The sequence below is a fragment of the Crocuta crocuta genome, unplaced genomic scaffold, assembly GCF_008692635.1.
Source record: "Crocuta crocuta isolate KB4526 unplaced genomic scaffold, BGI_CrCroc_1.0 scaffold299, whole genome shotgun sequence".
In the NCBI taxonomy this organism is placed as follows: domain Eukaryota; kingdom Metazoa; phylum Chordata; class Mammalia; order Carnivora; family Hyaenidae; genus Crocuta; species Crocuta crocuta.
The window spans coordinates 12,634,124-12,649,145 of NW_027532747.1; the positions used below are offsets into that span (position 1 = coordinate 12,634,124).

The 15,022-nt window shown below is 37.4% G+C and overlaps 1 protein-coding gene across 1 annotated transcript in view; it reads right to left on the minus strand.

The window, feature by feature from the left end:
* TTC8 (tetratricopeptide repeat domain 8) overlaps nt 1-14,438 on the minus strand; it is a 39,225-nt gene extending 24,787 nt beyond the window's left edge. The window contains exons 1-5 of the mRNA XM_077780879.1: nt 14,322-14,438; nt 12,671-12,734; nt 12,404-12,563; nt 12,113-12,202; nt 9,962-10,006 (exon numbers count right to left, since the gene is read on the minus strand). Coding sequence (XP_077637005.1) covers nt 9,962-10,006; nt 12,113-12,202; nt 12,404-12,563; nt 12,671-12,734; nt 14,322-14,406 — 444 coding nt within the window. The 5' untranslated portion in view covers nt 14,407-14,438. The remainder of the gene's footprint in view (nt 1-9,961; nt 10,007-12,112; nt 12,203-12,403; nt 12,564-12,670; nt 12,735-14,321) is intronic.
* Between the last annotated feature and the right edge of the window lie 584 nt (nt 14,439-15,022).

Here is a 15,022-nt window from a genome sequence, read left to right on the forward strand (position 1 = left end):
CCTCTCCCCACCCTTTATCTACCGTCCAATGATTCAAAGTGCCTGTAAACTCAGTGGTGGTCAAGTCTTGGGCATGTCAGCCAGGTCCAATGGCAAGCCCCATGTTAAAGACAGATGTAGAGAAATACAGAAAGGTCAAGTAAGCAGATAGAAGAAGGCCTGGAAAACAGGTTCATGAAGAAGAATGAAAGGAGCAAGGGCACTTGGGTATCTGCTGTTTTGAACTGCCACTGTTCCATCATCCTGACCTCGCCTCACATCCAGTGATGCTGAGGGTCAGACCTGCTGACTCTGAAAGATCAGAGTTGCTTTCATATTTTACATGGGTTTATCCCTTTCCCTCCAACGTCTTCTAGTTTGTTCCTTCCAGTGTTTATAGGAGATGACTAAATAGGAATTCAGATTTTATACAGAAGAAGTGGAAACCATTTGGACAAAAAGGAAAGCAAATCAATCTTTCCACAAATTTGAAGCTCATGTAAAGATCTAGTGAATAAAAACTCAAGTTATTAGTTAAAAGAGAATTCTCTTGTTTTATGATAGGAGTCTTTTTCTCAAGATTAGAAAACTATTATTCTTTAGCCAGTGTTAATAGTGATATCCAACAGTTAAAGTATCTCTCAGTTTTTCAGTTCTATGACCTCAGAATATATCCCATATTACTGTCCATGTCTTAATATGAACTCTTTTCTGAAATGCAAGCCAAACGAGATCCTTCGATGTCCTACCGCAAAATTAATAACTTTCCTTGTGTTTCTTCATCTTCCCTTACCCCAGGGGAGGCCTCTAAAGATGCAAACTCTTTATAAAGGAACAGCGTCACCACGCTGAGGTTCTAATGCACATGAAAATCAACACCTCTATTTGAAAGTTATATGAATTAAAAACAAACCACATACTACTCTCATATGCTTTTCTTTTTTTCTCCAAGCCAGAAATAAAAGTGGAAGCAAAACATAGGGAAAAAATTGTAACTTCAATTAGATTATCTCTGAAAATACTTGAAAAACATATTTTCAATTAGCTCAATTCAGGACTGTGTTGTAAATATCTGAACATGTTAATTTTATCTTAATCTTTGTAAACAACTTTTCCAGCACATAGATCATATATACTCTCATGGTTTAATATAAAAGACCTTCTATTTTTTCAGAATAATATGTCATTCTCAATTTGCTATATACTCTATTTTCCCAAGGTTAGATTTAGTGCTTGTTACAGGCTGCTGATTTTACTTACGGTCCTAAAACAAGTCTTCCTATGTAAGACCTCTACATTTGTGCCGAACTGATTAAGGAAATTAATATGAATTATTGATATGGAATAAAAATGTAAAAAATATACACTTTAATGATCTTCTTCAAATGAACACTGAGGCTGCACTAAACAAAACTATCTGTGACAGTTTCAAATGGGCCTTAAGTTTCCTGAGGACAAGCACTCCTTTTGCCACATCTCTGTGGTTCTGATAAGTTGCTATGCTGTTAAGAGGCACTCAAGGATGATGTGTTGATTGAATTGATTCCATTCCTTATTTCTGTTCTTATATTAAGTTCTTATATTGAAAAGAACTTAAGAGCCAAACAAAACTCACAGTAGTTAAGATTTATAATGAAAAGCTGTTAACATCTTAAAATGTTAAAGTGATGACCAATCTTTATTTCTTTATTTTTTTTTTACAAATAGTTTATTGTCAAATTAGTTTCCACATAACACTCAGTGCTCATCCCCATTTATTTCTTTATTTTTAAAACAAATTTTTTAGGGGCGCCTGGGTGGCTCAGTCGGTGAAGCGTCCGACTTCGGCTCAGGTCATGATCTCCTGGTTCGTAGGTTCGAGCCCCGCATCGGGCTCTGTGCTGACAGCTCAGAGCCTGGAACCTGCTTCGGATTCTGTATCTCCCTCTCTCTGACCCTCCCCTGCTCACACTACCCCTTTCTCTCTCTCAGAAACAAATAAAACATTAAAAAAGTTTTTTTAAAAAAATGACAGCTTATGAATGACAACTTATTTCCAAAGCAGAAATGAGAGGATAGCCTCACGTTCAAGCTATTAAAAATGACATTTTTATAATGTCTTCTGGTCTATAAAGAGTCTTTACACAGCAAACATTTTTAGCCATTTCATTATCCTTGAAACTTACCTTCCTTCCGTGTTAAAGGTTTCCAAGCAAAATTTATTAGATTCCTTTTTATGTTTTTCTTGTTATTGAAAAGGGCACTCCTTTTAGCTCTTGGATACTGACTTGCAACACAGTATTAACAGCTGTATTTTCCCCACATTGTTCACAGCGAAAATAGCTTTTGCCCACATCCCTAACTTTATAGCAATAATGACGACTTGGTGGCAACATGGTCTATAATAATATACAGGATTTCTTTGCGATAAAAGCCAATTAGTAAATCCTTCCTTAACCAGGCATTAATGAGTATTTTTTCATGATTAAATGTCATATTTTAAAAATAAAATAATTCTGTAATCTCTAATGCAGTCTACAATATTAAGTTTACTCCTCTGGTGATAAATTTCTTTACAGTGTATTAAACTATCCCTTGAAGTGAAAGACATGTGTATGTGTTTAAAAAATTGTTCCTTTCTGAGAAAGAGAGACAGAGAGAGACACAGCGTGAGCAGGTGAGGGTCAGAGAGAGAGGGAGACACAGAATCCGAAGCAGGCTCCAGGCTCTGAGCTAGCTGTCAGCACAGAGCCCGACGCGGGGCTCAAATCTATGAACTATGAGGTTCATAAATTCATTTCAAAATAAATGACTAAGTAACATTTAAGAATATTTGAATAATTTAATCTATCTAATATCTAGATATTCATAAAGGCCTAGAATGTCATATAAAAGCCATAAGTTTATAAAAGTCCATAAGGAGAGGGGACCTTGGCAGATCTAGGGTATGTAACGTTTGTGAATACACATTTCAGTGTATTTCTTTTTTTTTTAATGTTTATTTATTTTAAGAGAGAGTGCAGTGGGGAGGGCCAGAGGGAGTGAGAGACTCCCAAGCAGGTTCTGCATTGTCAGCACAGAGGCGGGGCTTGATCCCACAACCGTGAGATCATGACCTGAGCCGAAATCCAGAGTCGGACACTTCACCGAGGGAGCCCCCTGGGCGTCCCATCCAGTGCATTGCTAAGTGACAGTGTTCTGACCACTAATATTTTTAAAAACCAGTCATCCTTTAGCTATTGTTACAGTTGCAACAACTTCAGGATGATGAAATTAAGGAGCATATGGAAATAAAGATTCCAGAATCAACCACATGCTACTTTAATTTTGCCAATACTGCCAAAATCACTCCAAAAGGCACAAGCGAGGAGAGAAGGGAGTTATTACGAACTCAGAAATAGAGGTTTCCATAAGTCAGCTTTACTTTTTCTTATCATTTAGCCATTACTTCATAATATTCTCTATGTTTACCTACAGTGTCCTCCTTATTTGTCTGTAGATAATTACAGAATCATCCACCCACACAGTACTTAAGCTTTGTCAATACTGCCCCCACAAATGGAAAAAGCATTAAGAGTGGAAAGACAGAAATATAGTTTTCCATGGGAAGATCAATTTCATTCCTTCTTAAGTACCACTTCACATTATCCTCCTTATTTGTCCATTATATGTTCTGTGTTTGTGTGAAATGGTTTATTTAAAAAGAAATTTGACGCCAAGCAACTAGTATAGAAGCACCTCTGTTTTCTTAAGCATGTTAGAAAAACAATTTCTCTTTTCTTTTTTCTAGCTAATGTCACAAAACAGAGTTGGGGTGGGGGGGAGAAGGCATAAAAACGTATGCTTTCTATTCATTACCTAAGTCCTTCTTCCTTTCAGAAAATAACATTTGTGGTGAAAATCTAAAATGACATCTTAGGGGTGCCTGGGTGGCTCAGTCCGTTAAGCATCCAACTTCGGCTCAGGTCATGATCTCACAGTTCGTGGGTTCGAGCCCCGCATCGGGCTCTGTGCTGACAGCCAGCTCAGAGCCTGGAGCCTGTTTCGGATTCTGCGTCTCCCTCTCTCTCTGATCCTCCCCTGCTCATACTGTCTGTCTCCCTCTCTCAGAAATAAATAAAACATTTAAAAAAATTTTTAAATGACATCTCAACGGAACAATCTATTCCATAACAGCATTATGATGTGATGAGCCCATAAGGGTAAGAAAACAGATACAGGGCATCTGTCCTACTCGATCTTCCTCATGTCCATCACAGTACCAATATCCAGGCACCCAATAATTACTTGTTTCAAGAACAACCCAACCAAGTAATAAACCAATCAATAAATTCATGAATAAAAAGGAAAAGAGAGGAATGAACAATTTGTGCTTTTCACTAAATGAAAACAATGCTTAATTTCATGTTCTGTAAAATACATGTATTGAGGGTAAGCAGATGGAAATAACAAGCAGGATATAATTAATTACAACTATTTTAATTTATTACTGCCCCTAATGTACAACTAAATTTCTAAATGAAAAGTTGCTATAACATTATTGAAAATTTTGGGAAAAAAATGGATAAAGTTTTGGTAAAACTGGATAATTTCCATTATTGCCACAAGGTATAGCTTTTCAATTTATTGTAATTAATCTTTTCAATTTACTGTTGACACTGTGGAGGCATTTAACAAATATTTGTAGAATTAATACACCTTAGTTCTATAATATTTCATTTCCATTTTTTTGCAATACCCTCTAGTATATGTGATAGTACATATTTAGAATAATAACTATTTAACATATGTACTAAATGTTAAACTCTGTGGGCTCAACATTATAAACACTTTTCTGTTTCTGCCTAATTTTTATAATTATGATGTTTTAACGGCTGCATAAAATCCCAGAATGCAGGGTAGCATAACTTAGGTTGTCATCCAGATTGCTTTGTTACTACAGCTAATGCTACAATGAACATCTTTGCAAATAGAGCACTTATTGTGAAATTTCTTAAGAAGTTAAAATTACAGATACACATGGAATAAGTTATCTTACTCTGTTTTATTTATCTGCTTGTGACTGCTAATGAACTAATGCTATAATGAACATCTTTGCAAATACAGCACTTGTGAAATTTCTTAAGAAGTTAAAATTAACAGACACAATAAGAATAAGCTATGTTATTCTGTTTTATATTATCATACTCTTTTCCAAATTATTATGCCATTTAAAATATCATCTGTATCAGGATAACAATTTACTCCACTCTTTTCTTTCAAATTTCAGAATGTGAAATTGCAAATCCAAAATTTCTTTAACTTACTTTTTTGTGTTAGAAAGTGCATCTCTAATGTGCTTGTTTACTGGCATTTTCTCTAATGTAAATTTTCTGTCACTGGACCATTTCCATTTCCGTAAAAAAATTTCCTGACAAATTTAGATAAGTTTTTTTCTACTTAACAAACACTAACATTTTAAAATCATGCTCATGTACCTATTTCACCCTTCTGTTGTCCTTTTACATTAGTTGGTTTTGTTTCTGTTCACTGTGCAGAGATAAATATTTGAGTCAGTATACGAACATATACTGAGATATATATGAATCAGTAAGTCTCTATTTGCTAGTTTAAATTTTTTTCATTCTTCACTAATCAAATGTCTAAAAGGAAGTCTTTAAGCAAATTTTCTCAACAGTCTTGTTTAATGAAGCATAAGGATCTGTTTCAAAAAGTAAAAAATTGTGCTCAATGTTGCTTGTTTCTAGAGTATTTAGTCTTTCACTATTCCTAGGAATAAAAATATAAAATTTGTAAGGGGGAACTCCAGCTCTCAACAGTATTTTGTATCACTTCCCTGCTACTGGGATCTATTTGAGTCATTTTTGCTGTGACTTTTCTTTTAATTTGTGGACTTCTATCATTGAGCTAGGAGACACACTCCCTCCTATTTGTTTGTTATATAGAGCTCTGGTCCTCAAGTCCTATTCATGCTCCCAGCTCTATTTTACTACATTAGGAGGCCTAACATTCTAGGCTTCTATTTTTAATTTTTTTAATGTTTATTTATGAGAGAGAGAGAGACAGAGAGACAGAGAGAGAGACAGAGACAGAGAAAGAGGCAGAGAAAGAGATGGAGACACAGAATCCGAAGCAGGCTCCAGGCTCTGAACTGTCAGCACAGAGCCCAACACAGGGCTCGAACTCACAAACTGCAAGATCATGACCTGAGCCAAAGTTGGACGCTTAACTGACTGAGCCACCCAGGTGCCCCCCAGCCTTCTATCAATCGTCACTTTACAAGCTATATTCTTCAGCAGTAGTTCCCAATCCTGGCTAAAAATTAGCATCGTCTGTGGAGCTTTTACAAACAGATTTACCAGACATACTTGTGGGGATTCTGATTCAGGAAGTCTAGCACGGATCCAGAAATCCATGACACTAATTCACCAGGTGAGTGGCACCTGGGTGGCTTCGGTTGGTTAACCTTCCAACTTCTGCTCAGGTCATGATCTCCCAGTACGTGAGTTTGAGCTCTGCGTCGGGATCTGTGCTGACAGCTCAGAACCTGGAGCCTGCCTCAGATTCTGTCTCCGTCTCTCTCTCTCTCTGCCCCTTCCCTGTTCACACGCTCTCTTTCTTTCTCAAAAATAAATAAATGTTTAAAAAAATTTTTTCAATAAAAATTTAAAAAATAAAATTCACCAGGTGATTTAGAAACAGCTGGATTTAGGAACACTTAAGAGCCCTGGGATTTGAGGGGCAGGAGCTCAGGAGTGGAGGAGTAAGGAGATGGCCCAGTGCATGGGTTCTTGGTCTCCTACTTCTGCTTGAACTTCTCCAGCCCTCCTTTTTGTCTGTTTCTATAGTAGGGGCTGGATAAGATTTTGTTTGAAGAAAAAGCTTTGTCCTGTTTAAATAAAAAATTTGAAAGTCGCTGCTCTGTTTAAGATCAAATGCTTTTAATCAATGAATATGAAGAACTGTGAAAGCATTCTATAATACATCACACGTAAAGGTTAAAGTCTGTTAGAATTTTTATAGTCTTTAAGATCCTTAGAATCTTTAGAATATAAGTTCAGTTAGTGCAGAGAATAAATCCTATTTTATTTCACTGTGGCTCCTCTTCCTCAGCACTATTCTATCAGTGCCAAGATGTAGAACACCCTTGAGAGGAATGTATTGATAAAGACGTCATCCCTATGATCTCCAAACAGCATACGATCTGTCTACTTTCTGAACCCATTATCTACAACTCCTCCCCTCACAGACCTCACTCCAGGCACCCTCGCCTCCTTCCTGCTCCCTGAACAACCCAAGCATGCTCCCACCTGGGTTTTTGCAGGTATTCTCTCTGATTTACATATTCTTCCTACACAGAACTGCATAGTCCGCCTGCTGCCATCAGGTCTCCGATTAAGTGCCTTTTCAGAGTGGATTTCACCAACCACCTCCCACCCCATCCAAAGTGGCATCGTCTCCCATGTCATTGCATTTGCTTTCCTGCTTTCCTGTTCTTTCACTTCTGTAGTACTTATTATCCCAGGACATGTTATGTGTTTCCAAATTTGCTAAGTATCTCTCTTCTTGCACAACCAGAATATAACCTCCAAAAGAGCAGAGATTTTTGTCTGCTTGTCTCACTGTGTAATCTCCGGGCGGGGACAGGGCCTGGCACACCATGGTAGCTCAGAAATTTTTGGATGAAATAAAGGTCTCTTCAATAAATAAATCTGCAGAAAGTCAAGATACAGCTTTATGTTATGGAGAGATTGACTCATTTATGAAATGGGATGGTATCTGGATGTTTCTTTATAATGACAGTATAACTCTATGATTTTACATGTCATCATGTGACTCTGACCAGTTTTATATAAAGTGAAAAAAGCACAGACTGACTTATTTACAGAAATGTGCATGATTTTTACTCTAACCTTAGCTTCCTCTCTTCCCTATGTGGCCATGTCCACTAGCACTTCATTACAGACGACTTCTACATTCTGTGTATTGGGCCTAGGCTCTCACCTACATTTAGTACCACATCTTCCAATACATGCAATTACCTGCACTTGGATAGCCTGTCATAGTTTGAACTATAAATGCCTTCAAGTGAGTTATCCAGCTTCCTTAGAAACTGACTTCCTTCCATAATTATCCCATTTCTGTTAGTAAAACAATCATTCTTCTTGTAGCACCTTCAGGAGGCAGGTTTGACATGTGTCTGTCCTCTGTCTTCCACACCGAATCCATCATCAAGTTCTGCCACTTCTTTCTTTAAAAATGTCTCTCTGATGCTCCCACTTCTTAGTATATGGCCTATTCATTTCTCACCCCATATCTTGCTCATGTTTTTACACTTTCTTTACATTTATTTTCCCTCCTTCCCCAAAAATCCGACTTTGTGGATCTTTACTAAAGTCACCCTTTTGATTTTTCTTCCTTGGCTACCTGGTAACAATTTCACAGCTTGGCAAGTACCTCTTTAACTGTCTCATTATGCCAATTTTATTTTCTCAGCTGGATTGAATGGCTTACAGAGTCAGGAAAAATATATATTTTTATTAGTTTTCCTAGTACATGGCATTGTGGTTGACACAGAGAAAACACAACTGAGGAAAACGTTTTTATTTCCCTGAGTATTTAATATATGCATATAAATCTTTTTCCCTAAACTAATAAGAAAACGAGGGAAAGTACTGTCATTAGACACTGAAGAGTTAACTACATTCAATTTGACAAAATTTGTGAAGTTACTGGTCATTTTCATATTAGCATGTAAAAAGTGAGGGGGCGCCTAGAGGGCTCAGTCAGTTAAGCGTCCAACTTCAGCTTAGGCCATGATCTCATGGTTCATAAGTTCAGACCCTGCATCGGGCTCTGTGCTGACAGCTCAGAGCCTGGTGCCTGCTTCAGATGCTTTGTCTCCCTCTTTCTCTGCCCCTTCCCTGCTCATGCTCTATCTCTCAAAAATAAATAAACGTTAAAAACATTTTTTTAAAGTGAAATACATTAAGAAGTCATATGCATATAACCTTAAAACTCTAAGAGGCTACTAAGATGTTTAAATATCATTGAAGCTGGCTGATGGGTGATGCTTATTATATTATTCGCTGTACTTGTGTGTTTGCATTTTTCTATCACAAAATGTATTTTTTAAATTTCTTTTTAAGTTTATTTTTGAGAGAGCACGAGCAAGCAGGGGAGGGGCAGAGAGGAAGACGGAGGATCTGAAGCAGGCTCTGTGCTGAAGCAGCAAGCCCGATGTGGGGCTCGAACTCTCAGACTGTGAGATCATGACCTGAGCTGAAATCAAGAGTTGGATGCTTAACCGACTCAGACACCCAGGCGCCTCTCTATCATAAAATGTTAAAGGAGGGGTAAGGGGTGCACTACAAAAAAAACCAGGAATACATGTATTAATTAACCTATAATTCACTATATGGACTATAGAAAAAAAATGGATCAACAATGCTAACTATTAGTATAAAAAAATAAACTATATGGGGTGCCTGGGTGGCTCGGTTGGTTAAGCATCTGACTTCAGCTCAGGTAATGATCTCGTAGTTCACCCTACAAGAGTTCATCCATGAGTTCGAGCCCTGCATGGGGCTCTGTGCTGACAGCTCAGAGCCTGGAGCCTGCTTCTGATTCTGTGTTTCCCTCTCTCTCTGCTCTTACCCTGTTCACGCTCTGTCTCTCTCCCTTAAAATTAAATAAACATAAAAAAATTTTTTTTAGAAAATAAAAATAAACTGTAGCACAAGCACATTATGCAATATTCTCAACTATCTGTATCTTGCTCTGTAATGGAAATCTACTTACTCTATGGAACAGGCACAGTTCTTACCACTTCTGTATTTATACAACTTTCCCTATTGAAAATGACAGTGAATTTGAAAGTATTAGTAAAGCTCTAATTTTTAATTCCATCTGTTTATAAGGTCAGAAATAGAACATTTCAGAATTGAAATCCCCAAAGTCAGAAAAATTACATAAAAGAAAATAGCATGAATTCAAAACTTACAGTTTTAACATCATTTTCATGATGAAAGATATACTCAAACAAAGCCTATAAAGAAGAAAAAAAAAGGCCAAAAATACATTAGATTTTATTTTACCAAAAGCACTCTATTGTTATATCCAAACTCAGACCATTCTGACAGCAGCTGGATTGAAACAAAATAACAAGGTAGACTAAAAGTGCCTTCATCAGTAAAGGGTCTACCCATTATTTGCTGTAATCACCATTTTAAAATACGCCAATTTATACCTGATTCCTGTTTTTACAAAACACAAACTGGAAAACTCAAATAACTGAGCAAGTTTTTCATATTATACACATTATTTTACTACAAAGAGAGAGAGGAAAAGGCCAACTCTGAGATTATCCTAAAACAGATTCAGCCCATTTTTTTATACACTCTACACATATTATACATTCATTATGATTTTGATAATGACACTTTAGACATGAAAATCTGGAAGTTCCTTCTGAAACAAAGTAGATCTTAAGTGTAACGTGGGAGGTGTACATGACTCTTAATGTGCAGGTAGGTCTGAGAACCATTATGTTAAAACGTGCCCCAACTCATCTGGATAAATGAGCATTTACCGAAGTACCTCTTGGTGGTATCATGTTTGTCCATAAAACCATTACTGTACCCTTGCAAAGAGGCTAGCATATCAAGGTTATCAACAGAGAAGTCTTAAGAGGCAACCAAAGAAAGAAAAGAGAAACCGGGATAAGGCCCTTCTTTTAAAAACTATACTTGGCCCTCCATTCACTTGGTGATAAAGGAGAAAAGTTAAGAGTAGAGCCGGTGCTCCCATTGCTGTGAAAGGAGTTACTGTAGAGAACTCAAGCAATCAATACTAGAAATGAGTCCTGATGAGTAAAGGTGAACTGGAAACCAAAGACAGAAAAACCTGGCATTATTTCTATAACATGCAAAAAAAAAAAAAAAAAGAGGCACAAAATCTGGTTCAGTTTAAATCTAGTAACACAGACCAGGTCTGTCCTGGAAGCATGATAGTTTGATGGAGATGCCTCCATGGGCTGCACTCCCTGAAGAGAAAACAGCAATGGGACCAGACAGCCACCTCAAGTAAATGCAAAAATGGCAAGGGAACCAGATACTCCACATGAGCTGCTGTTAATATTTCACTCTTCTGAAGGTAAGGGAAATACATATACCTTTACAATTTTGCTAAATGAAGTTGGCCTGATTGCTGTCAAGTAAGAAATTAAGAAAAAAGTCATGGGCATTATTATAGGCTAATTCCCAATCAACTGACATTTCTCTTTCAGATTTTAATTTCAAGTCTGTATGGCTAGTGTCTGTTCTTATATTCCCTAGTGTTTGACATTTAGTAAGCATGTTAAATGCCATTAGGACTCAGACTCAGAATGAGCTCAGCACTCAAGCACAGAATTCACAGACATTACAGCTGAAAACTTGGGCTAGGTTTAGATCAGTTTCAGCAATAGCTAAGTGCTCATGTCTCTGAATTATTCCAAGCTCAATTTCAAGATTATTTTTACACTGGAAAGGTCACAGGCCCCACCTTTCCCTGTCAAGTCTCTTTCTCTTTTTCTCACTCTCACATACACACACTTACTTTCATTCCCCCTTTCTCCTTAATTTAAAGGAGCGTCTAATCTTTGAGTAGAGTTACTAAGGTAATTAATTCTCAATAAGGATCACTCAGGCCAGATAGTGGCTTATGGAGATACTTGCCTAAGGACTAATTAAAAGTACATATTTTTTCATCTTCCTTTTGACAGTCATAAAATTCTACAAGGATAGAAAATTATTTTTCTGGGAATAGTCCAAGAGGGAAAACACACACACACACACACACACACACACACAGATGACCTTCTAAGTTTCATTCCACAAAGATGATGCTGCCTGTCTGCTTTGTTTGTTATCAGTTATTATAATTTGTTACAAGTGACTACAATGTCCTATACAGTGGTATTGCATACTTTATTTCTGATTGACTTTCCTTAACTCAAAAGACTAAGAGAAATTTTACACAGTAATCAAACATTTCCATTTCAAGCAAGACATGGCTTTTCCTTCACAAAAAAAAAAAAAAAATCCTACAATGTTATCAGGATAATACATCTAACATCACTACTTCATAACATAAAATTATTTTAAGTACATACCTTCGCCAATTTAGGTTTCTGGGCATATTTCGTTAAATTCAGTCTAGATAAATTTATAAAAGGTCCATCAGGACTTGTAAGCATGGAAGCCTGGGGGAAAAAATGACAGAACAAGAAATCTGAAACCTCCTCTTCAAATATAAATTGAGTGTAATGAGCATAATAAGTAAAAAGCACCACTTTCCAAAAATCTGCCATGTGCGTTTCCACTATAACAACAGCAAAAAAGATATAAGGTAACATAAACCTACTCTGGTCATACAGAACTAGGGGGAAGCTGACAGAATTTACCGTTCCCAGCCTGACAAATCTCCCAGAGGAGCTGCTGACCGGGCGAGCTGTGTAGGTGGTTCTGGGTGTTTTGATGGCCTGTTCCATAGTGCCAGGCCTTCCACTCTGCGTGCTCGGTCTGAGGAAACCTGTAATGGGCCTTCCAGCTTGAGTGATTGGCCTGTGAAGAGTGCACGTTGTGAAAATACCAAGAAGATCAATAAGGGAAGATTCTCATACAATCTGGTCAGTATTTAATGGCAGAAGGTATGAAACAGAAGTGCATACCTGATGGCTGGACTAGGCCCTCCCGTCTGATTAGTTCCAGGCAGTTTCAAAGAAGTGCCAGGGCCTACGAGATGAGATGGCAAATTCAATTTATATATTACTATTAATCTATAAAAACTACCAGCTATTGTAATTTTCAGAAATGTGCTGGCCTGGTGAAAAAGACATTAATAACAGGAAACATATTAGGGAAATGTGTCTGAGACTGATATTTATTGAATATCATGTTACTTTATGTTCTCACATTTAATCTTCCCACTAAGTCTGTAAGTCGTATTCACCCATTTAGCAAAAGCTTAGAGGGTTCAGTAAACAGGTCAGCCTATTAACAAAGCTGGGTTTCAAACTCAAGGCTAGCAGGCCCCAGAGCACCAAAATACGGTTCTATGCTCATATTTATTTCTGATACAAACTGTTCCCAACAAAGATCATTTACCCACAATATACAGAATTTAGACCTTTTTTTTATAGTTTATTTATTTTTGAGACAGATCACTTCTTGGCCTTTTGGCTAAGATCAAGTGTATTTTTGAGACAGAGACAGAGCGTGAGCAGGGGAGGGGCAGAGAGAGAGGGAGACACAGAATCTGAAACAGGCTCCAGTCTCTGAGCTGCTAGCACAGAGCCCGATGCAGGGTTCGAACCCATGAACCGTGAGATCTTGCTCTGAGCCGAAGTTCGACACTTAACCGACTGAGCCACCCAGGCACCTCGAGAATTTAGGCATTTTAACTCCAAAAGAACAAAATGATGGGGGAAAAAAGACACTTCAGCATGAACCATATGTACTTTTTTTCCCCTCAATTTCCATTTGAAGCTTTAAACAGTTATTATCTTCAGGCACCTGGGTGGCTCAGTCGGTTAAGCATCCAGCTTCAGCTGAGGTCATGATCTCGTGGTTCGTGAGTTCAACCCCGCAACGGGCCCTGTGCTGACAGCTCAGAGCCTGGAGCCTGCTTTGGATTCTGTGTCTCCCTTTCTCTTTGCCCCTCCCCCACTTGCACTCTGTCTCTCTCAAAAATAAACATAAAATATCTTTAATTTATTATTTTTCAAAACATATAAATGACTGATAACAGTTGTAACTAATAAATAGCAGCAAGACCACCATACATTGCGGTAATCACTAAATACCATTTGCTCCAACACATCTACAAGCTGGGGATGGGGCCGCTGTCGCAATCCCCACAGGCATCACAGGCCAGCGCACCACCCCATCACCTCATATCCTGCATTAGAGCAAATCACCTTCAATTATTACAGTGAAGTGATGTTGTCCAAAGACCTTTTTTTTAAAATCCTTTTAAAACACTTCTGTCATTTGGATGCTTCCTGTGTTTCGACTCTTGGATAAATAATTTTCTGACAGATCAGCAGTTCAGTTAGAATGCATTTTAAATATAAAATATTTTTAAATGGATAATATAGCTTTTATTGAAAAATTGTTTTATACAGCAATCTCACATCTTAAGTTTAAGATCGTGTAATTGAATTGTGGAAGGAAAGTCTTTGTACTATATGGCAGGATGGAGACCATTAACCTGATACAATGCTTTTTCATGTATATAATGTCTTGTGTTTATTTTATACACATGTGGTATTCTTCCGCCTAATGGCATTTCATTTACTTAAGTGAAAAACCAATACTTACGTGGAACTTGAGCAATAGCATTTTCATCCAGCATTATTTCTGCAATTCCTTCCTGACCTACGTCAATTTCATCTACGTATACCATTTCAGTGAGTGCCCGTGCCTTCAGAATCCAAGCTGCCTATAAGCATGGATAAAATAAAGCATCCATTAAGTAGTATTAGAAGTACTGCCTAGCCTTTAGAAGCTTTATTATTGTCTAACTTTTTATTAGGCATGTTTACCGTGTTATGCATTATGCTAATTTAAAGGGCTATTTCAAGAAACTAATACAAGGCAAGGTCATTACTAATCAAGAAACGCCCATTAGATCAATTACCTAGTAAATAAAAGTGTGGTAATTACTTAATAGTCTTCTAACATGCCTCTTTATAAGTAAAAGAAGAGCTTCAGAGAAAATTTTACTGGAATAATAATTTGAAAAAAAATTAATAAAGCTCTGACCACAGTGCTCTTTCTGCCTTCCTCCTTCAGGACCAAAAGTCCCTCATAAAGACCTCACTGATGGTTTAGTTCTCAACTTACTTCCCTCTTGTCTTTCTCACAGAGCATTCTCTTTACACTTCCATTATATGTACTCACCATATTCGAGAAACACTGTAATTATTAGGCATAGGTTAGCTCCCTTCCCCAGAACACAAGCCTTTTTACCTGTTCAGTTCTGAATTCTCCATAACACCTATGGTTTTTGCACATAATAG